The 25,925-nt window shown below is 35.5% G+C and overlaps 1 protein-coding gene across 3 annotated transcripts; it reads right to left on the bottom strand.

The window, feature by feature from the left end:
* Positions 1–24,117, bottom strand: Blimp-1 (PR domain zinc finger protein 1). 3 transcript variants are annotated; one of them, XM_089220137.1, is made up of 11 exons: positions 23,717–24,117; positions 6,395–6,456; positions 4,362–4,535; positions 4,160–4,276; positions 3,998–4,048; positions 3,759–3,884; positions 3,513–3,645; positions 2,670–3,117; positions 1,588–2,555; positions 1,260–1,488; positions 1–1,163 (listed from the first exon to the last, which is right to left on the bottom strand). In XM_089220137.1, exons 2-11 carry the CDS (start codon positions 6,401–6,403, stop codon positions 845–847), a joined length of 2,574 nt encoding a protein of 857 aa, XP_089076263.1. In that variant the 5' UTR covers positions 6,404–6,456; positions 23,717–24,117; the 3' UTR covers positions 1–844. The 3 variants fall into 3 exon arrangements, with proteins under 3 accessions (XP_089076263.1, XP_015375952.1, XP_089076264.1); XM_015520466.2 differs by lacking the exon at positions 23,717–24,117 and adding an exon at positions 11,337–11,450; XM_089220138.1 differs by lacking the exon at positions 3,998–4,048 and having other exon boundaries at positions 23,717–24,115.
* Between the last annotated feature and the right edge of the window lie 1,808 nt (positions 24,118–25,925).

Raw genomic sequence — 25,925 nt, 5'->3', positions numbered from 1 at the left:
TAAAATAAAACACATTATGTATTTTATTCAACATAATAATTTATATTATATTATATTGTATTTATATAGTAAAAGGTAAAATAACAGTTCACATAATAGTATTAGAAAATTACGATTTTATAATGTAGGCATAATGATAATATTATTTTTAACTGTGATTTATTTTTTATTTTTGCATAACTAAAACGAAAAAAACATAACCTTGAAAAATTAGTGCCCTCATTATCAAATCACAAAGAAAAATATTACAACCAAAATATTCCTTCCCAATATTCAACACAATCGTTATCTACAAAACATAACTGAGATCAACAAAACATCATTCATACCATACAATAATATAGCTAAATAGTATTAATTTAATTAATTATTATATAATATATGTATTATGTATATATTTATTTATATTTTTACATTTTACAGTCTACATAAATAGAAAAAAACTCGAAACATAATTAGGAACATATTAATAATATCTGTTTTAGAAGTACAAAACTAAACATCTATACAAAATTAACAATCAGTACATTTCGCTAAGTCTATAAATTGACCGCTAAAATAAAAAAAAAAATTCAAATGCAGTTTTTTTTCTGCTCTAAGAAAAGAATTTCTTTTTTATATAGAAAAAATTTCATATTAATAAATATTTGGCTTCATTGAGCTTATCAATTTTCGTCAGAAAATAAATTACGTCTTTAATAATTAGCCTTTTAAGTTTGTGTGAGTGAGAGGGGGCCCACTAATGATAATGGTGGTCGAATTCTTTTGTTGCGGCCATTGCAATTAATCATATATTACACAGTTAATATCCTTAGTCAGAGAATGCAATAATTGTCTGTTAACTTTATGTGCATTCGATAAAGTGCCTCTGTTCGATAACCGATGGTCGTTGAACCTCTTCCGGTTGGACGGGCGTTATTGTCGGTTGATGATGATGTGGTCGCAGATGAGCGTACATGTCGTCATCGTCGTCGTCGTGTTTATCACCAACGTGTGGTCCACCGTAAATGTTTTGATTCGTGTCGTCAGCGTGTTCCATCATACCGTTAGAGTAATTGTTTTGATGATACGTCTGGTAATCGGGACTAGAAATCTGCTGTTCGGCTGCGTCTTCCTTGCCACCCGTGTACGGTGGCCTACAAGAAGTGGTCTTCCAGTGGGTCCTAAAGTCGGCAAAAAAAATAAAATGCACCGTTAGTGACTATTTCCGCGTTAAAACACCGTCACGGAAATAATTGGCATTAAAAATGAGCACTGACCTCAATCCGCTGGCGCTAATGTACGATTTTTGGCAACAGTGACAGGTGAACGGTCGCTCGTTGGTATGGATGCGCTTGTGCAATTTTAAATGCACCAGTTGAGTGAACGTTGACGAACATATCTCGCAAACAAACGGTTTGTCACCGGTATGTAGCCTCGAGTGAGTTTTAAGGTTAGAAGTGGAGCTAAACCGCTTTTGACACACATCACATTCGTGCGGACGTTCTCCTGTAAAATTAAACAGACAGTACAATTAGCTATTGTTATCACTATTATCATCGTACAATTTTATGCATTATGCACTCAAAACGCGGTGAATTCGCTTACCGGTATGTACGTAGTTGTGTTTTTGCAGATGGGCCAACTGCGTGAAACTCTTGCCGCACGTCTTACATTTGAACGGCCTTTCGCCGGAGTGCGTTCTCAGATGCACTTTCAAGTTGGACAGCTGACCGAACGTCTTGCGGCACACATTGCACTCGTAGTGCATTTTTCCGTTTTTCTTGCTGATCGGATAGGGCAGGGATCTATACCCGCGCGAGTTGCTGGTGCTGCCGGGACTTCCACACGGTGACACGTCATCCGGTGACATGGAGCCTGCCGGTGGACTGGCGCTGGATTCCACCGGATGGTTACCGGAGTAGTGGCACTGGTAGCCACCATTCTGCGGCGGGAATAAATGCGTCTGGTGGTGGTGGTACGGCATGTATTGCATCTGTTGGCCAGCGGGAGTCGGGTAGACGAGTATTGCCGGCGGTGGTGGGCTGCGGTGCATCTGGTGCAACGGCGACAGTACCTTGGTAGACGAATCTGGACTGACGGACGCGTTGACATAACTGCGTTGTATGTACGTTGGGTCGACGACCGGCATTTGCGGTGGAGGCGTCATCGACGGGGTGATTGGCGCAGGGGCGGCTGGTGGGCCCGAATCTTTGTTTTGCAGCAAAAGGTTCTCCAACAGCGACTTTTGGTCTCTGGGATACTGATAGATGACCGAAGGCGTTGGTGGCACGACGGGTGCATCGAGCTTGAGTTTTTTCGGCAGCGACTCGACCGTGTCACTGCTGCATGGCGCACTGGACGACGACGGTTCTGCGTATCGTTTGGGTGACTGAGAACGGACGACGATCACTGGCTCGGCGACCAAGATCGGTGGCGGAGTTTGCTCTTTTGGTGGTTGATCCGATTCCTTTCTGTACTGGGATGCTTTGCGTAATTTAATTTTCACTTTGAGAAACTCGTTAGTCTCCACTTCAACTGCTTCCTCGTCGGGTTTCGGTAATTTCGATTTTTTACTAAACAAACAAATCATTTTTTATTTTAGTTGAATAATACACAATAATTAACGTAACTAGGAAAGTTGTATTTTGTGATGCGAACCTGATAGAAAATTGTTTGAAATATCTTACCTGTAGTCCAAAATGCAGTTGGAACTATCATCAGAGTCGGATAGATGTTCAGGTGGTGTGGGTGCATCGTCGTGGTAAGTGTGGCTGTGATATCCTTCGTCAGACCGTACTGAATGAGATTGAGCGTACCCTTGGGCTTTTCCTTCGTCATCTACAGGTCTTAGTCGTAATCCATCTAAACGCAAAACGTCAGCATTTCCATTGTCTATGTACTCTTTGACCGGACTCATCACTACACGGCGCATTGATGTCGCATTGTTAGTCATTGCTTTATCAAACTCATTACGTATATCATCATCCTGCCAATGTACTCGATTTCCGGTTTTGAGTGTGACATCACCACTATCTGCAGCCAGTGGTGGAGGTGTTGAAGGAGTCGAAGATGATGATACTGTATCTGCACCGTCGGTTAGCATGGGTAGCGTAGGAGACGTGGACGTTTGTATTTCTGTAAAATAAAGTTAAAAATTAAAAATTAACTTTGCATTTTAGTTAAAATTGTAAAAACAAAATATAAAACCTGTTTTTTAAATTAATTTATTGTTGTACAGTTTTAATAATAAAACGAATTTTCAAAAATTGTTAAATGGTATTAAAGTTTTAATAGGTACTTAATAAAATACAAAATATTCTTAAATTATTTTACGTTTTATTTAATCTACGTAGAGTTCGTACGGCGTTGGTTGGTTATCAGTTGATCACTATTATTATTGTGTACAATACAATATTTGTTATAATCATATAACACGGCGTATTAGATAGGCAAGACACTTGCGTGTATAACGTAATATTATTAAAGTAAAGTTAATCTCGTGTCCATTATATATTTTTTGTTTCACTTACTTCCTTGCATTCGTTGTATCATCTGATCAACGCTTGATGGGTAGTTAAGCCTTTCAGCAAATTCACGACAATACCAAACAAGAAGTTCTTCATTTGGAAAAATTGGTCGAATAGTGTAAAAAAATATATCAGTCTATAAAAATAAAATAATAAATAAACAAATGCGGTTTTTGACTTTTGTGTTCATATTTTAAATGTATATAATACATTTATCAGATAACTTTTTAAATTATAATTTTCACTCACTCCGCATTGACAAGCGATCAAATTCTGTGATTGTGGTGAATACGGGGCACTCACGTACCGCATCCAATTGGATTTCGTTTCATCGTAAGTGTTTATGTAATAGAATGGTTTGTTTTCTTTATAAATCTGTAACGGTACACGATATTAAGTAAATGAAAAAAATGGAAGGAAAGAATTAAAATATTAGCTTTTGATAGTTTAGAAGAAAGGTATTATCTAAGTAGCCAAAGCAAATTTACCTGTTGGCGCATTTTCCGCCAGAAATTATCTTGACCTAGCATGAGTTGGACCTAATAAAAAAGTACGGACAGAGTTGTAGATAAGAAAGCATCATTAAACCGGATAGTTAGTTACTTTAGAAGCATTATGAAAGAGCTGTAGTGATTATTAACAAAACTTACCCTCCAGAAGTATTTCCGCTTTCCGTTTGGCGCGTGCTCTTTAACGCACACTTCTCCCACTAATGGGCCGAACCTTGTGCCTAATGGAATGTATATGGCACTTTTTACGCCAATGATCTGCGTAAATAAAAATAATAAAAATCAGTTAGAAAATAACATATATCTATAAACGCCTAAATTAGATATTATTATAAATGCATACTTTTTTTCCAATTTTTTTCAATTTGAGATTTCTGGGTAATGAACTCTCTGCTCGATTTGGGTTATTCGGATCTGCTGGTTGGTCTAATACAATGTAGTCGACAAATTTGTCAAATTCTTCTTCTTTGATTGAGTTGAAATCAAAAGGCAAATCGGATTCCATCGGAGGTGTTTCCTGAATGGACAAAAATATTATGGTTTAAAATTAACACGTTCACAAATAGAATCAAATATTTATGATTATTCAGGGTCATGTTGGTCTATTGATTTCACCTTCTGAGACGGATATATTTTTAGCTAGATGTGCGCATTTCATTCGTATCACATGGCCAAAAAGATAACTACAGCGGTTTAAAGCACACGTCCCGATGCTCATCGAGGTCAGGCGCTGTGCATTTAGGGCTGAGTATGAGTAGTATCTTAGGATAGAGGCAAGGAGGAGTTAAAATATGGGTCACTAGTGCCAACTGAGAGCCCTGCAAACTGCACTATCGATCGTACTGATGAATTCATATATATTTACTCTCAGTGTGCCAGTATTTCATTATGACGAGTTAGCCAAATAAAAATGCAGTTCATGTTGTCAGTAAAAATATATTTTGTTTATCATAGAAGCCCATTTATACTCTCATTTACTTATCAAACATGTAATTTTAAACAAAGAAAATGAAATGAAAAAATGTGTGAACTTTGAAGCAGTTCTGTATTTATAAACCCAAATGAAATTAAATATAGATTGCAAGTGGTGACCTTAAGATTTGTATTATTAGAACAACTGGAAGGCTAATATTATGAATAACTTGACACAATAAAATAGCAATAATGAAACCGAATCATATAGTGTTTGCCAAATACCAATGTATAGTCACGTGGATACAATAATATGTGCCCATCATAGCCTTAAATGATTTTATCATTCGTAATTTTAAATTAATATTGCATTTTAATTTAACACATTCGAAAAAACTGTAATGTAATCATACAATATAAGTACCAAAACAACCCAAGTTTTTTAATATCATATAACTTAAAATAATAATTTTTTTTAGATCAATAAAAACGTATTAAAATCAAATTGAAAGTAAAAACTAAAATCATTTTGTTTTATCCTACGAGTCTTAACGAACTTATAGAGATTATTATACTAGTGTAAATCTCAAGTAAATTACAGAAGATAAAAAAAAATGTTTAAAGCATTTCAATAAAAGGTTGTTGAACTTTTGCCCCGGAGCAGTATCCGATTACGGCTGCTGTCTAGTGTAAATCCGTCCCGACAAAATGGCGGACCGGAAAGTTCGATAACGCAGTTCTAGACGGCTGCGAAAGCAATCGATTGGCGGCGGCTTCACAGTAAAGGAGGGGTAGCGAACCAAAGAAAATACTGAGCCAATGTTGATGTAGACAAACATAATAGTAAAAAAAAAAATTAACGACTCGAGAAAACTGAATAACCAAATAATTGTCGGAGGTCCGTGGTAACCGCCAACAGACCAGACAGGATCGATAGCACTATACAATATATATGGTGTAATGTCTGGAGAATTGTAGACTGAAAAAAAAGTTCGTCTGGCGTTTGAACTCGAACAAACTTTTAACAAATATAATAAACCGTGCAAAATTGAATTTGTATGAATAATTTGAGGACGTTATTTAAGTAAATAGAATTATTGAAGTATAGGTAGGTACATAATATTATTTATGCATACAATGATTCTGTTTATATTTTATGCTGTATTGATATAAAACCAAATATGATTGCAATTCTATAGATGTTTGTATATATATTTTTTTAATATGTATGTTCGCACATTCCACAATTATTAATGTCAAAACAATACCTACTAAAAAAAATATTAAAATGTGTGTTTTATTTCACGTCTTATTTATAAAATAATAATATTATATTACAGTTGTAGGGATAACAGTATAACACACATGTCTATATGCTCAATTATTGAATGTGTGAAAAAAAATTGCGTGCTTTCTGAATTGCACTTATACAATTATTAAATTATTAAAATGTATTAAATTTACCTGTCTCATTGTGATTTTTAATGATTTACTAGTCCTCCATAGATCCTCTGAAATTGTATAACCTATAAAGAGAAAAAAATATAAATTAAAATCTACAATACACAGAGTTTTGTTTGCCATTCAAATTAAACAGCGAATAAATTCGTTCAATATATGGGTATATGTATAACACATGTCTCGGCTTATTTTAAGACGACCGACGATCGAAGTTCACTTTGTCCCTTTTCTCCATTCAAATTATTTATACACGCACATGAAATTCCAAAAATATTTGCATATACTGATACTGAAGTGGTTCTCGCGATCTTTCAAATCAAACATCGACACTTTTCAAGTGTATAAATAATACCTAGATAAATGTACTCGTTTATGTACCACCTGAACAAATGCAAATGTTGTTCGTTAACGAGCACATAATATTATATGTTATATATATATATGTGTGTGTGTGTAGGTATATAACCTACACAGTTATAGATAGTAATATAATTAATATGTTGAGTAAAAAATGACTAATATTATATTGTTATCAGCTCGATTGAACACAACTAGCCGATGGGTTGAGCATTCTATGAGGTAGGTATAATATATCATTTAATAAATTAATAACACTGATAAGATCGAGACAATTATAGCTATATGTTTATTTATGTGCGTTATTATAAGCGTTTTACTATATTTAAAAAATTGTTTTTTATTTTTTAAATTACATATCTCACGGATGCGTTTTTCTTGAATATACTAAATATTGCTTGAATTTTATTCTAAAGAAAAATGATTATCGGTACAGGTAAATGCAGAATACCAACAAAAATTAAAACAACAAATGGCCATATTTTAAATTTAATTATGCAATTAATATGTTTTTTTTCTTTGTTAAAGTAATTAATAATATAATAATAAAAGATAAGGTTCTTTAAATTGAATTTTTTTACCAAACAAAACGTAAAATGTAACGGTTAGATAAGTCTTTTACAATTTTATATTTATTGCACAATATGATAAGCAGTTATAGGTATGTAAAAGTTTCAAAATTTCAATATTATTTTGCTAAAATTTAATGCAGTCAGCACAAAAACCCTTGTTGTATTTATATTTCATGATAATTATTTACTGAAATAAACATAAATTTCTTTAATTACGTAAATTATTGTCAATGCTTGTGTATTGTGTACATCTTTTAATACAACTTGTTAGCAAAATGATAAGGAAATGAATGAAACCTTTAACTAAAATGATTATGAAGAAATATTAAACAGATAACTATAATATAAATTAGAATTTGGAATCATACATTTTATCATAATTGTTTTTTCATTGATTTACGTATAATTTTACAATGTTTAATAATATCGAAAGACATTTTTTAATGACTTAAATTTAATTTTTCTCTCTGGGATCATTGTGTTATACTTAAAATTTGCAGACATTAAACATAATACATATTTTGTAACATATACTTTTGTCTAATTGTTCTTAAAATAAATTCACAAGAGCTGTATAGTTGGATAAAAAAAATAACTCAGATGATATTACGTTGTTTTTTGCTAAAAATCATGAACTATATTATATAGTTCCTATACTGCAATAGCTTTGTTAAAAAAAATCTGAAATGGAAACTAACCACTAAGTAAGTTATTACCTACATTATATATTTTAAACTTCTATTATAATGTTCAATAATAGTCATTACTTCAACTTAATCGATATATCCTAGTTATAAAATCAACGGTGTACTCCCATATTTTTAAATTATTCGGAGAAACTATAAATAAAAGTATATCAATAGGTAGTTAAATTAATATTTTTTTCCCTCAATAACATTGAGATTTAAATTAAACGCATTTCGTTTGACTATATAATAGGTAGGTACTATAATAATGTATACTATATTAAGATTTTGTCAATGAATATTTTTTTATCTAATGACACGTTTTTAATGTTTGTAATACATTTGCATAATTGTATTCAGTTACATTACATATTATTAATTATTAAAATTTTAAGTATTTTACTGCAGTTCTAATAATAGCAAAAATTTGATCGATTTAACGAATTAGAATCGAACGTTTATTATTCAATTAACAAATAAAAAACAAGCCAATAATTATGTGCATTCAAAATGTTCGTATATAAGTAATTACTGTTATTGATGTCAAATACCATAAAACCTATATAGTTAATATTTAATTGCATCATAATAATTTGTATCGTCCTTACGCGTTTATAATATGTATATTTATCAAATGTACCTAACTGATAAGAAGTGCATTGTGCATTTTGGTCAAGGACGTATTAGCGATTATCGCACAAATGCATGCAATGCCTCTTCTATATCATACATCGCTCCATTCCGTGAACCACGTCAGTAAATACGAGTTTATCGTATAATATTATAAAGTAAATAAAATTAATCTAGTTTTATTGGTTCTTTCAGTTTTCAATAACTCAATTTTATTGTTGTTGTCGTGTGTACACTGTACACAAATAATATACGAAAGATTTGCACAACCATAATAGTTAAGTGTCCTTCATCTTGTTATCAGAGTCAAGGTAGTAATAAGAATTTAAAATAATATATATTAAAAAAAAAAACACTCGTTAATAACTCGCGTTATCGGGTATAATGTTACGTTCATGCATTCAATTGGAGACTTGGCCATTGGAATACTATGCAACGAAATTAAGTTTCGACATTTCATACTCATCAGTAAATTATTTTCAGATCTGATGTCGGAACGGGATTGACGGAGCATGATTTAGGATTAATAATATATAGATGACTTATATATTGTACTGTACAAAAATATAGATAGGTACTATTATTATAGGTACCTATAGTTTATGCAATGCGTAATTTAATAATTATTACTTTTTACGCTACAGCAGCAGAGGTTTCTTGTATATACTACCAGGTCACTGCTGTGTATAAACACATAAGCGCTCTTTGTGTTTTAACCCTCCCCCCTCCATAATACCTAACAAATTGCACAAATATTTAATGCTAAACAAAAACAAATTGTAATTTTGCATTGAAACAGCTGCTCTGGTGTATCCTAGTATTTGTACAAGAACACACACATATATATATAACGCGCACAGGCATCTGACACTTAAAAGTATACAAAAACACAAACTAATGGTGTGCGCCTATCGAAAATTAATTTTACTTGAAAAATTACGAATAATTTTAACAATAATAATAATAATGAATTGGAAAAGAATGGAGTAAATAGGTACGTGTTCAATTATTATGTGTTCATAAAACTACGGTTATAAATCTTGAAATTTGTAACACCTTTGTTATGTGAAATTATTAAAAAAAGCGACAAAGGGTGCATGAAAATTGATGTATATGTAATACGGAATTGGAAACTGTTATTATAATACAATTTGCCATAAAACAGCCGGTAAAAGAGTGATCAGAATAAAATGAATTTTATTTTTATCAAATTTCACTTTTAAATATGATATATTATATTCATATATACCTAAATTATGGATATACCAAATGCTAGATTAAAAAAATTCAACAAGTGTTTTTAAAAAATATACTTGAACAGTTATATATGCTATAAACAATACATTTTTAGAAATGTATATAATATAAACAAAATATGATTAAATAGTGATTGTAAAATTAGATTATCTTTAGAGATTCTAATGATTTTTAAGAAAACATAAGACACTTATGATTTATGAATGATATTGTTTTTATTTGTGTACGGTTTTTTTAAAAATAGTTAATCTATATCCTATAATCTCTAGTATTGATTAACACTATCAAATAAAAAAAACCGTGTTAATCTAATAAAAACTGAGCAAAAATAGTCTCGTGATTCATTTATTTATATCTACAATTGGGTAGGTATACTTAATACATTATTTTTTTCAATATTCAAAAGACAAATTCTCTTAACAATACAAACATTTAGCTTATCTTAATAAATAAAATATAGTAGTAGTTTATATTACAGGTATAATACATTATCCATATTAAAATAAAGCTGTTTCGATAAAAAATTTATTTTTCTTTAGGACAGCGTATCTACATAATTTTAGATCATTGTATATAATAACAGAACGTGTTCTTGATCGAATAACTTATTCGATATAGTGCCGAAATATCATTAGTGAGCACATTTTTTTTATTATTATTATATTAGACACAACTGATTAGAACCTATTACAACACTTTGTATCAATACATAATATTGATTTTTGAACAATATAACAAACAATAATCAAATTTATTTTAGTGATAATCGTTTACTAGTACGCGTTGGTAAGACTACTCTTACTCAATTAGAATTATGTAATATTTTATCAACGATCTACCGGAAAAAACTATCGAGAACGTGTTTCGTGGAAATACACGAAAAAGCTCACGAGGCATACACAATTACTAGATTAATGATGTTCATGGCCGCAGCCTTGGGTCTCGCGTTTTTTCCGTTGCACATATTATGCGCTTTAATGCAATCAAAATTCGATCTCCGTGTGTGTCCCAACGTAATAATAATAATAATTATGACATATTATTATCGTAATGTAAACGTGTGAGTTGTAAAATGTAAATGACAAGGAAACGATTCACAAGTATGCGTTATACCGATAGCCAAGAAACTAATATTCTACACGTTATATTAATTGAACTACACGAAAACGTGCGGCTCGTGATTTCATTATAACGATCTGTTCGTTCTATACCAGATTATGTGATAATAATAATAAATATCGTACAATTTAAACTTGGTTAATACTATGATATAATTATTGTAATTTAATTATTAGTCCTTCGAGAAATGTTTTAATTCTGATTTTTTGGTAATATTACGCACAACATGTAAAAATCCGTAAAGGGTAAAAAATAATTTTAAAAATGTTAAAATATTTAAACGTGTACCTATCTAAAGTAATAATATGCGCAAACCATGCTTACCCAGACGACCGGCGGGCCTGGACTGTTTCTGCGATTGAAAACGAAAACGAAAAGTGTGGAGCTTGATAAACAAAAAGTATGTTCTAAGCAATCAGGCGTTGTACTGACCTAAGGCAACATAACGGTCTGTGTGCAACGAATTCTGGCTTGCACGACGAGGATGCGCTCTGCTCCCCCACTGCCACACCACCCTACCCACCATACTCAGCTATTATCCCGTAGTCGACGACGCCGACGTCTGGTCCCTGGCGCGCGCGCTTTGCTCGTTTACCCGCTGCACATCACTCCCTCTCCGCACGCAAGCCAAACGAAACGCGCGGATGGTCGTCGAGTGCATTTCCGCATGCGCCTTGGTGCATCAGGACGACGACGCAAGCGCACGCCGACGCGGAGCAGCAGCACCATAGCAGTGTCGGCGTCAGCGTCAGCGTCGGCGGCAGCGGTGGCGGGACACACTCTCGCTTTTTCGCCAGCGCATATTATAATATACAAACCGACAGCGACGACACACACACAAGCTCACACATACGTGCACACACACACACAGAAACACACACACACACATGAAAATTCGGTCAACGGTCAACGGCAATTTGGCGTTACACTTGTATTATGCAAGAGCAGTGTGTGTATACGACGCGTTTTCCAATAGTTCCGAAATTCATATTTCAAGTTGTATACCTAACATAACCTGTGGCCCATAATAACTTAAAGAACGACGCTCAATATGAATTTTCGATTATTATTTATGTACCCCATTTACTTTTAAAAATGTCGACCAACTGTAACTGACGAGCGAGCGCGCGTGCATTTCATACGGATTGTAAAACAAAGACTACAATGATTATATATAGGCAGCAATACCAAGGTATATATCATTGGAATAGACATATACATCACAACATTGCGATTCTATATTTAGGTTGTTTAACGTTGCGGATAAAAACGTAGTGCATGTTTGATGTACGCGTCCGTCAACAGTACAATATACTGGAGAATTATAAAAATAAATCAATACGTTCCTCCATGGTACATATTATTGTATATTATGAATTGCAATCAATCAAATATAATTCGAATGAAATCTAACTCGACGTATCCAAGGTGGCTGTCAGTGGCAGTGGTACGATCTTATTAAAGTCGAGTTTTTTTTATTGTCGTAATAAATGCAATAGAGTGCAATACGCGCGTAAGTGATACGCGTATACATGCATTATAATATTATATGCACTCGGAGTGGGAGTACATTGTATTATTATGAACACAACGAAAAACCGTGTAATCGCAATGTGCGTGGGTTTTCAATAGTGTCGCGCGGTGTATTCGATGTATCTGAATGTGCATCAAGGTCATCACGTAATGCGCTTGTTGACGGCGCGCGCGCGAATTGCACACGATAACTGGGTCAATCACTATCGCAACTTGTAAATATAACGCGAAATAAATAACAAATTAGTAATCGTTTACGTTGATTTTCAATACGTAGCACTGCAACTGCGTCGGCGACGGGCACCGACGCTCTGAGCGAGTGTTGCGGGTCGCTGCAACGGAGCTCGAAGCGTAAGCGAATATGACGAGGGGGTTGAGTAGTCGGGTACGGATGGTTGTCGTTCGCCCGAAGAGGGGGTGTGAAATAATGTGAAGGTGGTCGTGATTATGTGGACATTTTTAGGAAAACAACAACAATAACAAACGAACGGAAAATAATACGCTTGTGTATAACGGAAGAAAAACAGAAATCGACCAGGAAAGCGTAACGGGAGCGGGAACGGCAGTGTAGTTCTAGTGCATATAGTGAGAATACCCTCCCAGCCAGGAATATAGCGGACAAAAGTTCATCAGGTCACCGAGATAGCGGCGGCGATGAACGACAGCGCGTAATATTGAGGACGTTCGGTCAGTGGGCGTGACCTAGTGGAGGCCGTGGTATAAGCGAATGAAAATCGGAAGTATATATAATATAGTATAATAATATAATATACTATATATATATATATATATATATAATGTGCACAGTGTTGGCGACGCAGTAAAACTGCTGCAGGAGCAGAAGCAGCAGCAGCAGTGGCAACACACTCCTTCCCCGACCACGAAAGAGTCGGTCAGGCAGCCGTAGGGGTTTCACCGCCGCCGCCTCCTTTCTCTTCAGAATATTCGCGTTATACATATCTCCCGCTCGTTTTGACGTAACGGGAGTGTTATTATTATTATTATACATTTCGCGTCTGTCTAGAAGATATACACGACTACACGAGTATATACCTATACAACACACTACATTTGTATTGCACTTAGTTAATGCGCCGGCGCCGCTGCAACGTTTCGTACTTCCTTCCGCCCCCGTCACCATCGATACAGCGAGTTTGAAGGGTTTGTTATGGTTTCCGCACTGTATATTTTTATTTTTCCGTTCCCCTTTCTCGCATAATCATTAGCAGCTTTATAAAGCTGCAAAGCTGTGAGCGCAGCATTATTATATTATTATAGTTTTCGGCCGCCCAGACGGAAAACGATTTTCGCGACGTGAAAAGACATGACAAAACCCGCCAGCCACCGTCGCCGACGCCACCGCCGTCGGCTTGCCCCGGGTCAATGACCAACTTGCACACACACACGCGTGCGCGTGCGGCGCTCACTCGCCGGTAACGGTAACATAACCTCAATCTTGACGCATTTTATTTTTCGATTCTTTTGTCGATTCTCATCAATAATTTATTTATCGGCTCATTGACCTTACCACGGGAGTTCGCACATAATAATAATAAAATACATATATAATATAATATAAGTACACCACCTATATACACAGATAATTATAATTTACTTACGCGCAAACGCCGCATCAAGTGTCTCCCGTGGTGATTAACACGATCGATTCATATTATTATTATTATTATTACTATACACTGACTGTCGCACCGATTCGAGGCAGGATCGTAGCGGAAGCGACTGTGGTGATGAATAGATAATATGGACGAAAATGTAATTATTATATAGTCGTAAAACAACATATTATCATCAAAAAAATTTACGACAGTTTTAATAGCATAATATACAAGAGTTATTTTTAAGTTAAATAAATGTTTTTTTTGTGATTTGTTGTCGTTCACACTTTTCAACATGCTTTGAGATCCGGCTGCGGTGTAACACACGCGTACTATGTATTGTGTATATAGTTATAAATGTTATAATGTATATGTACTTCATTACTCATCTAATCTTCTAGATTGCAGGTGGAACATTATCTGATTTATAAACGCGCACTGATTATGAAAAATAATATTAATTAAAGTACATTAATAATTAAGATAAGATTTAAAATATTGTGACCACCCATAATGTACCTATAATTTTTGTATATATTAGGTATAAATTATTATTCTCCAAATGAAATGTCAAGCACTTCTGATTTCTGAACACTTTCAATTGAATCAAAACGGAATAATAATAATAATATTGCGAATCTCATGATAGAATATTAAAATGAGTAAATGTTATCCTATACAGAGTATGTATACTCGATAGAATTTTTTTAAATTGATCTTGATATTTAAGTTATATCTATAAAATGTAACACGTTAAACAATATTAATAAACACCTATTATAATACAATCATATTTTTTTTTATCGTTCAAAATTCATTCAATTCTAACAAACGTGTTATTTGTTTTTACGCATAGTACATAAAGGGCGTCCAAAAATGATTTTAAAATAGTTAAATAAATGCGATTATCCAACAATGTTCATTTTAGACATTGCACCTACTCAATGAAATATACATGTATATGTAGTTTGTCTAATGATAAATTATAATTAAAAACTGAAAAATTATCCAATACGACAACGATTGATCTGTACCTAATAATAATAATAATAATATACTCTATAAGCGCACAAAACTGCTTATAATGTCTGTGCACAGTGACATTTTCAATTTAAGGATTGCTGCCTGCAGCAGTAAAAAAGTATAAATATATATTTATATATGGGTACATCCGCGGTCGATGGATTTGTAGCTTCGAAATAAAAAAAAAAACAACAAAATATATCTACACCAAGCGTTTATAATATGTATGCTATATACCTTTATATCAACTGTAATAACGATGCATGTGTGTTAATTAATTCGAGTGAGTACTAAATTGATTGCAAAAAACTTAGGTAGAAAAAAAATTGTATGAGTAACAATTTCTTATGTCGTTTTGCAGCACTCCCCGCCACGCATCATCATCGTCGTAGTTCTTCCCTTCCCGACGCGGACGACTTTTACGGGCAACACTGCACCAGAGCCACAGCGGTGACCGGTCGTTGAACTCTTATGCGCGGCAGCCGTACATAACAATGTATATTATTATTATTATTATTATTATATGTATATATATATACGAGTAACGAGTATAATTTAGCCATATATAGGTACAGTGACCGCGACGGCAGCGGATGAGTTTTCCAAAATTGCAATAAATGCCCCCCCCCCGGCCGACGGGATACCGTGTGTAATCGCCGCGTTAAAAAACTGTGGTGCCCGACGTGTACGGGCATGTGCTAAAGAGGGGAGGGGGAGGATAATATTTGTAAAATTGCCAAAAAATTGAGGCAAGACGCTCGCGAACGTCGAACGAAAGAAAAAGCGATGCGCTCGCGCGCGCGACGGGAATCCGACGCCTGGACTAATGACCTCCTTGTAAGTGGAACAAACCGGACGCGACAACGCAGACACTCTTCTTTTCGACGAACCGAAGCTTTGAGCGGACAATTTTTTTCCCCCGTCTCTGCGAACCCATCGTCTGCAGCCTACACCGGCGCTGTGGCATGTATAACGATATTAATATATGATATAGACACGACGGTAAATTTTCTATTCCCACAGTCAACATATCGTTACACGCATGTATAATGTATACACGAGTACATATTATATATAAACACAAAAGTACAAAAACATGCTACATGTGTGCGCGTATACCTCCCGGGACGTTATAATAATATATTATATGACCGTTATTGACGGCGTCTTTTTGTGTGTACGACACCCCAACGCAACGATATATACTGACCATAAAATCACGACAATATAATAATAATAATAATAATAATAATATGTAACACGCGCGTACACGTTGACCTCGACAAAATGTCAAAGATACGCGTTATTTTATGGGTATCTCTATACAGCTATATTATATACCCTATAATATAATGATAATAAATACATAAATGTGTCTATTGACCTTCAATACCGTTAAAACCACCCTAGCCATGATTTTCTTTCGGAAACGGTACTTCCAAGGACAAGGATATCGTTCACCCGAAGGACAGTGGGTTACGCCACGGGGTGCGGTCCAGCTCACAAAAATGTAAAAGACGACGACAGTGCATGTCGAACTGAGACCGTCATCGGCGTCATCGTCGTCTTCGGTATAGATTTATATTAGAAAAGATTAATTTTTTTTCGTGTACACGCCGCAATACTATAATCAAGGAGAAGTAGGAGGAAGGAGCGCATTTTATAATAACGTACGGAAGGTCACGTCTGTTGTTGATATTCGATTCCCACAATAAAATGTAAAATAACGCAATGAACAATTATGATACGAGATAATATACAATATGCAATAATGACACAATATATAATATATAAATATACCTTAATATATTAATGCATTTATTGTGCGTGCACTTCACGCATTTTTTTTTACGATATGTGAAAAAAAAGTTGCATGTGTGACCTTGCAGCTGAAACCGGCGTGCTATCTAATCGTAACGAAATACCTATGAATTCATAAAAATTTGTTTACACTTCCTCCAATGTGGCTGTTATCTATATCCACGCATATAATATACAAACGTATCGCCGTGGGCAAAATAATGTAATAATATAATGTCTTGTATTTCGTAATTCTATAATATTACATGTATCGATCGGCAGAAAAATTGATAATTTTAATTTTTTTTACACATTACAGTCAGGCGATATCATTGGTATCGACCTACGTATATTGCATGTAGTCAGTGGCGTATATAAGGGGGGGGGGGGTCGGGTTCACACCCCTCTCAGGACCAAAAAAAAATTGATATTATTAATTAACTTTTTATTATTATTCATCCGTGTACACATAAACATACGTCATCAATTCATCATATTATTGAGTATACACTATACTTTACCAATAACGAAAAAAGATTTCATTACGAAATTATGGGTACCGTATATTATCAATCAAAATAGACATTAAATGTCATCAAATTTTGGTCGTACACAATCAGTTAGTTGATTGCGGACAAAAATACATATTAATATTGTCCTTATCTCGGCCGACTCGATTGGACAACGGTGAAAAAACCGATTACGTTATAATCATTGAATTTCGCGTAAACAATAATGCGGTGAAATGGATTCTATTTTTATAGCACTACGTAAATGATCATGTTAAACATTTTCGTTAAATAATATTATGAATTTTTCGTTCATTCTGTTATATTCTGCCGTTGGAGAAGTTTATGTGAAAAACTAATAACTATTCATTGAACTCCATAAACCATAGGTAAGTATTTAAATAAGATTAGTAAGTTAGAGTTTGTAACATTAAAATTGTTTATTAACAAAACATTAAACTTTTAAAATATTAAAATGAATTATAAACACACAAGACTGGGTGAGTTAATGATTTTTTACATAATATAGTACATATTGTATTTTTAAGTACAGAAGTTTTAGATTTTAGTATTGGTATTTATTTTTTCCCGAAACGACGACGTTGTGCATCGTCGATCGTCGATAACAATAATATTATAGCATAATATATTAATATATGGGCAATAATGTTTTATTGTCATTATCATTCGATATACTCGTATTTTAGGTTTTGAAGGTAAAATAAATAGTTATATATCTTGCCTGAAAAAAAACAATCGAAAATTCAATATTTTTTTTCAAAACCATCCTCAATAATGAATTCATTGAATCCAACTCAAACAGTTATGAGTTCCTCTAGTTCATCATTAACTGTATTATCTGAATCAGATACACCTATCACTCAGTACTCATCTTCAACTACAGATAGACAGTTTTAAAGAGAAGGTAGGTTTTAGTGTTAATAATTTTTTTTTAAACCCCTCCCAGAGCAAATTTAAATGTACGCCACTGCATGTAGTGGTTATTCTTGTGGCTGTACCTACGCAATCTGGTGACTTTGGTGCTCGTAAAATATCATAATATAATATTACGGTACAATGTCATGTTTCAAATGAAAACCTAAAACGACTACCTGCTAGAACAACAACAACAATAACAACAATAATGTTCCGAGTTGATGAGGGTGCAGTGTGTGCGTAGGGGTGTAATAGAAAGTTACCAATATAATACATAATATAGTGCGGTCGAATCATTTTTGTTCTTTTCGGACAGACACACGCACAGTATTATTTGTACTATAGGTCTATATTGCGTAATTCCAAAAAATGTAGTCGGCTTCTCGTTAGATCTTCGCACAAAGATACAATCACACAAAGGATATAGGTTTACTGCAAGGAACGGTCATTCCCGAGAATTGAGAAATGCCGACGAAATAATACACAATATACGCATTACTCAGACGATATATACAGTGAACCGTCCATAGGCACTGAGAAGAAGCACCAATGTTCATAATATTATAGATATTATGATCGTAACACGTCACGTGGGAATTTGCCACTTGACGCGCCAGAATTTCTCAAATAAATATATAATTTTTTCGGAACTTAACGCAACGGCAAAGATTTATTATTTAATCAATTATGTGCAAATCGACATCACGATTACTGCGGTATATTAATGATGAGATAAAATATTGTAATATGATCGAGATAAGCCCCAAAATATCCGCAAGTTACTGCGGCATCAATGCAAAACTAATCGTTCTCGGCGATGCGTCGCACAGCTGCTGAAAATCGTTACCCGTGGGCCACCGTCGACGATCACCAAGGATACGTCAAAAAGAAAAAAAATGGTACCTATTCAAAATTTAAAAAATGTTCGGTGCTCCCAAACGATTAATAATATTATGTAAATGAGCGTGCGTAGTTGTGATGTGGTTACGTGTAAATCTCGAAACGCGCGGCCGAGCGGAGGAGGAGGAACGGACAGGACGAAATCGAAAAAAAAACAACCATCGAAAATCGCAAAAAACCGCACGTCCTCCATAGGTCGTTGACCGGCAGTGAATGGCTATGGCGGTGAGCGTTTTATGGTGTGCGTTCGTTGCGGTTATATTATAGATGATTATATTGTAACTAAAACGCGCGCTCGTCCATCACCGCAACGAGTCGTTCGATTTCGGACTTCGTCCGCGAAGATTTCGGCCTCGAAATAAGGTGTGGGGGCGGGGGGGGGGCGTTACATTATATTATTATATAGCCATAATGAAGATTTATCTCGTGATCTCACCCGATGGGTGCGCACTAAGCAGGGTACAGCGGCGGTTGCGGTCCGTGGGGCAGTAGTCGAGCGGTGGGGGGGCAGTGGTGGCTCGGGCGTTCGCCTATAATAACAGAGTTCGCGATTCCGGGAACACGTCTAGCAAATTATAATAATATATTTTATATCATATTAAATTGTGCGCGTTAATTGTTCCACACAACTGCAACCTTGTCCGCGCCCAAACCACTGCAGACAATCGCACACGCGCGCGTATAATTATTTATATATTATTTACATATCTGTGCACATACACGCGGGCACGCACGCATAATGGAGCGACGCAAGAGTCGTGGACGGCCTCCGCGCCGCCGCGAACAGGCCAATGAACTTGGCGCACATTTAGCCAGCCGACGGACGACGGTGACGACACCGAACGTCATCTCGTCACTCGCGAACATCGGGTATACGGCCGCGACACTATACGCGGCGCGCAGCATCAAACGCGTGTCCAATCTTTTTTCGTTCTCCTCTCATTTTCAGCATTCCGCGCGGGCTCGCGATCAACGACCTCGCCGAATCCTCGCGATTCCAAACACGCCCAATACGCGCATACGGCCACGTTTCCTACGCCATCACCGCGCCGACGTGTAAATAACATTATATTGTACATATATAATATTTTAATTATACAAACACCCGTAACGGAGGCGTTTAACTCGTGAAAATATAATATATAAAAATGCGTATAACAACAATGCGTGCGTATATACGGACCGAAAAACGAACGCGCGGCGCACCTAAATATTATACAATTTTTACGGCCGGTGCCTACGATTGTCGTCGTTAGTTAGTCGTTTAGATTATTAATTTTTTCGTCTAAAACGTAATATTGTGTAGAGTAATTTATTACGTTTATCCTACAATCCAATGCGAAATTATTAAGACACGTCCTCATTATAATAATATATACCATAATATTATGTAGATATGAAAATCGGAAAAACTGTATACAATGATTTCCATGACTGAGTTTACTTCGCGTGCGTTAATTACGTAACATAATATAAAATACAACGGTACACATAAAATTATGATTATTAATTATTGTGCCGTGTGAACAGCAACATCGGTGGATGAAAAAACTACCCATAAATATATATAAACCGATGACGTAAAATATCAATTGTTTATCCAGCGAATTAATTCCGCAGTGACATTCCAGATATCTCATTTCGATTTACCATATCGTCATTCGTTGTCGTTAATACTTCAATACATAATACCATTAATATAATAATAATAATATTGTCATTATATTGTTGTATATATTGACATCCAGTGGCGTGCGCAGGGGGGGATGATGGGGGATATATCCCCCCCATGGGCTTTTTTTTAGTCTTCTAACGAGTGGATTTTGGATCTCTAGTTCATCAACATAAACATAATACATTTTTATTTATGACATCCCCCCCCCATACCAAATTCCTGCGCACGCCACTGTTGACATCGACTCCCAGTTTCGTTACCTGTTTCCCCATTAGCGGCTGCGCTGCTCGAGATCGAGCGATGAGGAATTTCTATAAAAACTTAGTGACATGGCAATCACTCAGTAGACATAATATTATAATTAATATATTTAATCGTACAGTGAGCCAAAACGTCCAAAGCCTTCAAACGGTTTTCAATAATAAAATTCAATAAGTTTTAGGCAACGCAATCGTTTTACCGACAGCAGTTCCGTCATCATATTATATTCGATGGTACGCGTACGTTGTTGGATTAAGAACATTGTAATAAAATATAATTTTTTTATGATACGCCTGCTGTATATATGAACGGATGACGCAAGCTCGCTAGCCATCAACAACGCGTTCCGGCTTGAGGTAACGCGCACGACAGGCGAGTTGACGATGTAAACAAACCCGCACAAACCAGATGAGATATACATACATATATTATATTACAATATGATATCATTATTATTATTATTATTAAATACGTGGGACGACGATAATAATATACAAAATGGACGAGGTCACGGCGGCGGCGGCCGCCGCGCCACAACACGACATCATTGTCACGCCGCCGGCAAATGAACGAGTTGCACCTATATCGGTTCCTGTACCTAACCTAACCAGAACTTTTAAGTTGTATTTCTTTCAAGTCTTTTTGACTTGGATGCAATTAGGAAGAATGCATATTTTTTTCAATAAAAGATCATTACGTTGTTCCGCGTTTCTCTTCAGTTCTAACACTTAATTTACAGTAAATATATTTAATATCAAACGGATTCGTAGACGGCTTCAAAGAGGATATAAGAACACATTTGCAGCAGTGGTATTATAACTGTCCATGATCGGTGTCTTTTTCGATTCCGATACGAGGGTGACATACGAATTTGCGATGTGAGAGATGCCGCGACGGGTGGAGATGCGAAACGAACCAGATACACCGCGGTATACCTAATAATATTTGCGGCCGAGCCGAGCGTGCGAACACGACGGTATAATATTTTTCTTTATATATATATATATTATATTCTTCCTTGCCTTCGTCCTCCGTATTCGCACGTACGCGCGTATTATACGCGATTTTTTTTCACGGGCGAAAGGCCACGGTTACATCGGGTGGGGAAGGCGGCGCGGTGGCGGTCTGGTTGTTCGTCGCACCGAGTTCACCGACCTGCCCGGGCGACCGAACGCACGCCGCTGGTGCTACGAGCGGAGGGGCGGGCGCGCTCACGGCCCAGCAAGGTCGATTTGCGAGCCGCCCGGAGGGGTAGCGGTTCCCCCGCCCGTCCACCGATACCCAGCCCCGAGGACAATGCACCGGTCAATGGCTTTTTCGACAACCTTTAAGCGCATGGATCTTGGATTTACACGGCAAAAATCACGAATGTGTATAAAACATACAGTCCATGATGTGATCACACATGAGTGTGAATGATGATAATATTATTAAACTACAATAGGCAATGATAGTAATATATCGGTTCGAGACTTGTTGATCGGCGGCCTTTCTGCGGCTGGGTAGTATGCATTACGGCGGTGGGTGGGTTCGACGTCTGTGACAGCGATAGACGTTTTTTGCGACTTAACTTTTGCCGGTTAAGTACGAGCATAATATAGGTACGAGAGGTTGCATAGATATGGCGACAACGATCGCCAACACTGACCGTCCATCTTATAAAATGCGTGTATTATAATATCGGGTTATAACAAGTGGTAAATAACATTATATTGGTGCAATCAGCTGAAATACTGGTTTTCGGAAATAGTGAATATAACGCTGTTGCGGTTGTCCTCCATTCCCCACCAGCTCTTATATGTAATACTTTGCGACGCATAATATAATAAGTACAACTACAATAGGTACTAAACGACCATCGGCTTGTGAATTTTTTCGGGGCTAATAAATTACATTAATATAGCAAATATGGCAGTTTAAATTTCCCTCAAGTATATTTAATTGCCAAGTCAGAGACTGCATATGAATATACAGTAAAATCATTTTAATGTGTTTTACAAATGATAGGTTCTTCTAAAAAACAAAATATCCATAACTATGTATAAAATATACTCTAATTTTAAACTATAAAATCATATTTTTATTAAGCCCTATCCCAAACAGTAAAACGTAAATATTGATTATTAATAATTATCATAATCGTAGTTATGTATAGATATTATACTTTTATACTTCGTTCACATACATGCTAATTAGAGCCACCTATTAGTCATACTTTTTTTAAATGTCCGTTAGTCATTCGCTAATTAAATCGCCATTGAATAAATTGTATATTTATGAACTTATTGAGATTTGGAATGATTATATAATGTATATTTAATATGTTGCATATTAGTGTAATAATAAGACTACACACGTATATTATAAACCTATGTGAAATATATATAAATACATATACCGATATGATTGAATGAATAAATATTAAATGGAAGTAAAAAAAATTGTACTCACTCAAAAATGTTGTCCGTTTTAATTATATCCTATAAATGCGATGTTGTACTTCGATTACAGAATCATTTCGAAACATCTAACGAGATAAATCGCACAGCCGAATAGTTCACAGTTTTATTAAATTCAATAATTATTGTGGATACACCATAAAATATTATTTATGCATATAATGTGTACATATGTATTATATAAATAAATACAATTTAAAAAATGTAAAAATACAATTAACGAAATAATTTTTTTTTTTAAATTGTAATAAAATATATATTATGACTATAAAAATATTATATTATGCAGTAAATTATATATTATTATTACAGTCGTAATAGCGATGTGATAAATGCGGAGCGAAAAACGTAACCGATCGGCAACAAGACTCGCACGGTCACCTGTCTGCGCTGACACTGTGGATCAAAGCACTTCCTTAAACTTAACCTTCAAAACGGACCGACCTCTGGTGGAAGAAACGGTATCTCCTTCCAACCGAACGCGACCGGTTCTCGCGGACGCACACATACGGCGTCGCGGCGCACGAACGGTCGATGAACTCTGAAAGTAAACGCCACAGGTAGTCGGTGCCGCCGCGATTTTCGGTGGTGGGGTTATATTATATTGTATGTATACAGGCGTATTTGTGTGTTTGTGTACTTCTATTTTTGCGTATTTGTGTGTTTTGTGCGTGTGTGTTTTTCCACGCAGCCTTCCTCATTCGATGTTCTTTGTTTTTTTTTTTTTTTGTCTTTCTCATATTGTTATATTGTATTTATATAAATTGTGTATACATTTTTTCATCGTACTTAACGGTACTGCACCGGTTTCTGGTACTTTGTGCATGCGCATCACCGCAACCCTCATCGACCGTAGCACCGCGATCCTTGTGTGTGGGAGTGGGTGGTGGTGGTCGTCGATGGCTCGTGTATAGTTTAGGGTGCGGGCGAGGGACATGTGGGGATCGTGTGAAGTCGTGAGCCACACCACTCAGATTTATTTTTGCAGTAACAGTTGTTGTAGGCCCATATATATATATATATATATATTAATATTAGCTATATTTTAGATAGGTATATATTCTCAATATCACCGTCCATCACCGTAACGTCACGTATCTTCAAAAGTCTAAAATAATACATATTTGCTAAACTCACATACGCCAATATAATACTTATAAATGGTACTTAATTTTAAATTCGCCACTTCGACGGATAGCTAGTGGGATGGAGTACGTATTTAAGTAAGTATACGTATAAGTTATACGGTATAACATATACATATACGATAATATATACTAATAAATAGTGATTAATGATGATTAAAAGTGTTCGATCTACTCACCGTCCGTGAGTTTTTCGTCGTCCGCCAAAACGAGATACAAACTGGTTTAAAGATGAAATTATACTCTTCCTCTCAAGTGGAACAAAACGATAAAAATATTTGCCCAAAGGAAAATCAGGTTTTTTATTCTCAAAATCTCACACCAAATTTTTTATTATTATCATGTATGTTATACACCATACACGAATTATACGGTTTGAAAAACCCATTACAAGGTCAATGGCTTCAAGTGCAAAATTATCAAAATTATTTAATATTTATACTGGGAAGTAGTTCTTTGCGTTGGATTTTCCAAATTTTCACCATGTATGGAGACCAAAATTCATATATTGGTAACAAAGCATACGAAACTGTATAATATCCTACTTATATTATATTAGTATTTGTGATTTTCTAGCGTCTTCTTTTAATTGCAATATAGACTTATTCTCAGCGAGAGTTCAACGACCCGTTACCGGTTTGCTCGGCCATCGCTCCAGTAAACTATATTCGCGGCCGCCGAGCCATTGACCGTTCCAGTGACCACGCAGCAAAACGTATACGATCGGGTTTCTTCTCTTGTCTATTATACAACGGGTCTTCAATTTCAGGAAGAGCATATCTTTGTCTCAGCCACGACCACTGCCTCCCCATCCAACATAAATCGATACGATTTATAAATGGGTCTCGAAAACTGTTATTGTTGTACACTGCTGCAGTTATACCGTTTACGTAATTTTTCCCTCGGCCTACATGTTGCATTTAATTCAGATAAACAATAATGAAGTATAACTGTATACCGTCGCCTTTATATATTTATGTATAATATTTAATGTCTATATTCGGTCCCGTCGAAATTGGATGTCGTGTTTCCGTTTCGGTGACTTTAACGGTGGTC

This window comes from Diuraphis noxia, unplaced genomic scaffold, assembly GCF_037042655.1.
Source record: "Diuraphis noxia isolate RWA-SAM2 unplaced genomic scaffold, SU_Dnox_SAM2 contig0002, whole genome shotgun sequence".
NCBI lineage: Eukaryota > Metazoa > Arthropoda > Insecta > Hemiptera > Aphididae > Diuraphis > Diuraphis noxia.
The sequence above is the reverse complement of the archived record's forward strand: the minus strand, read 5'-3'. Positions and strand labels throughout refer to the sequence as shown.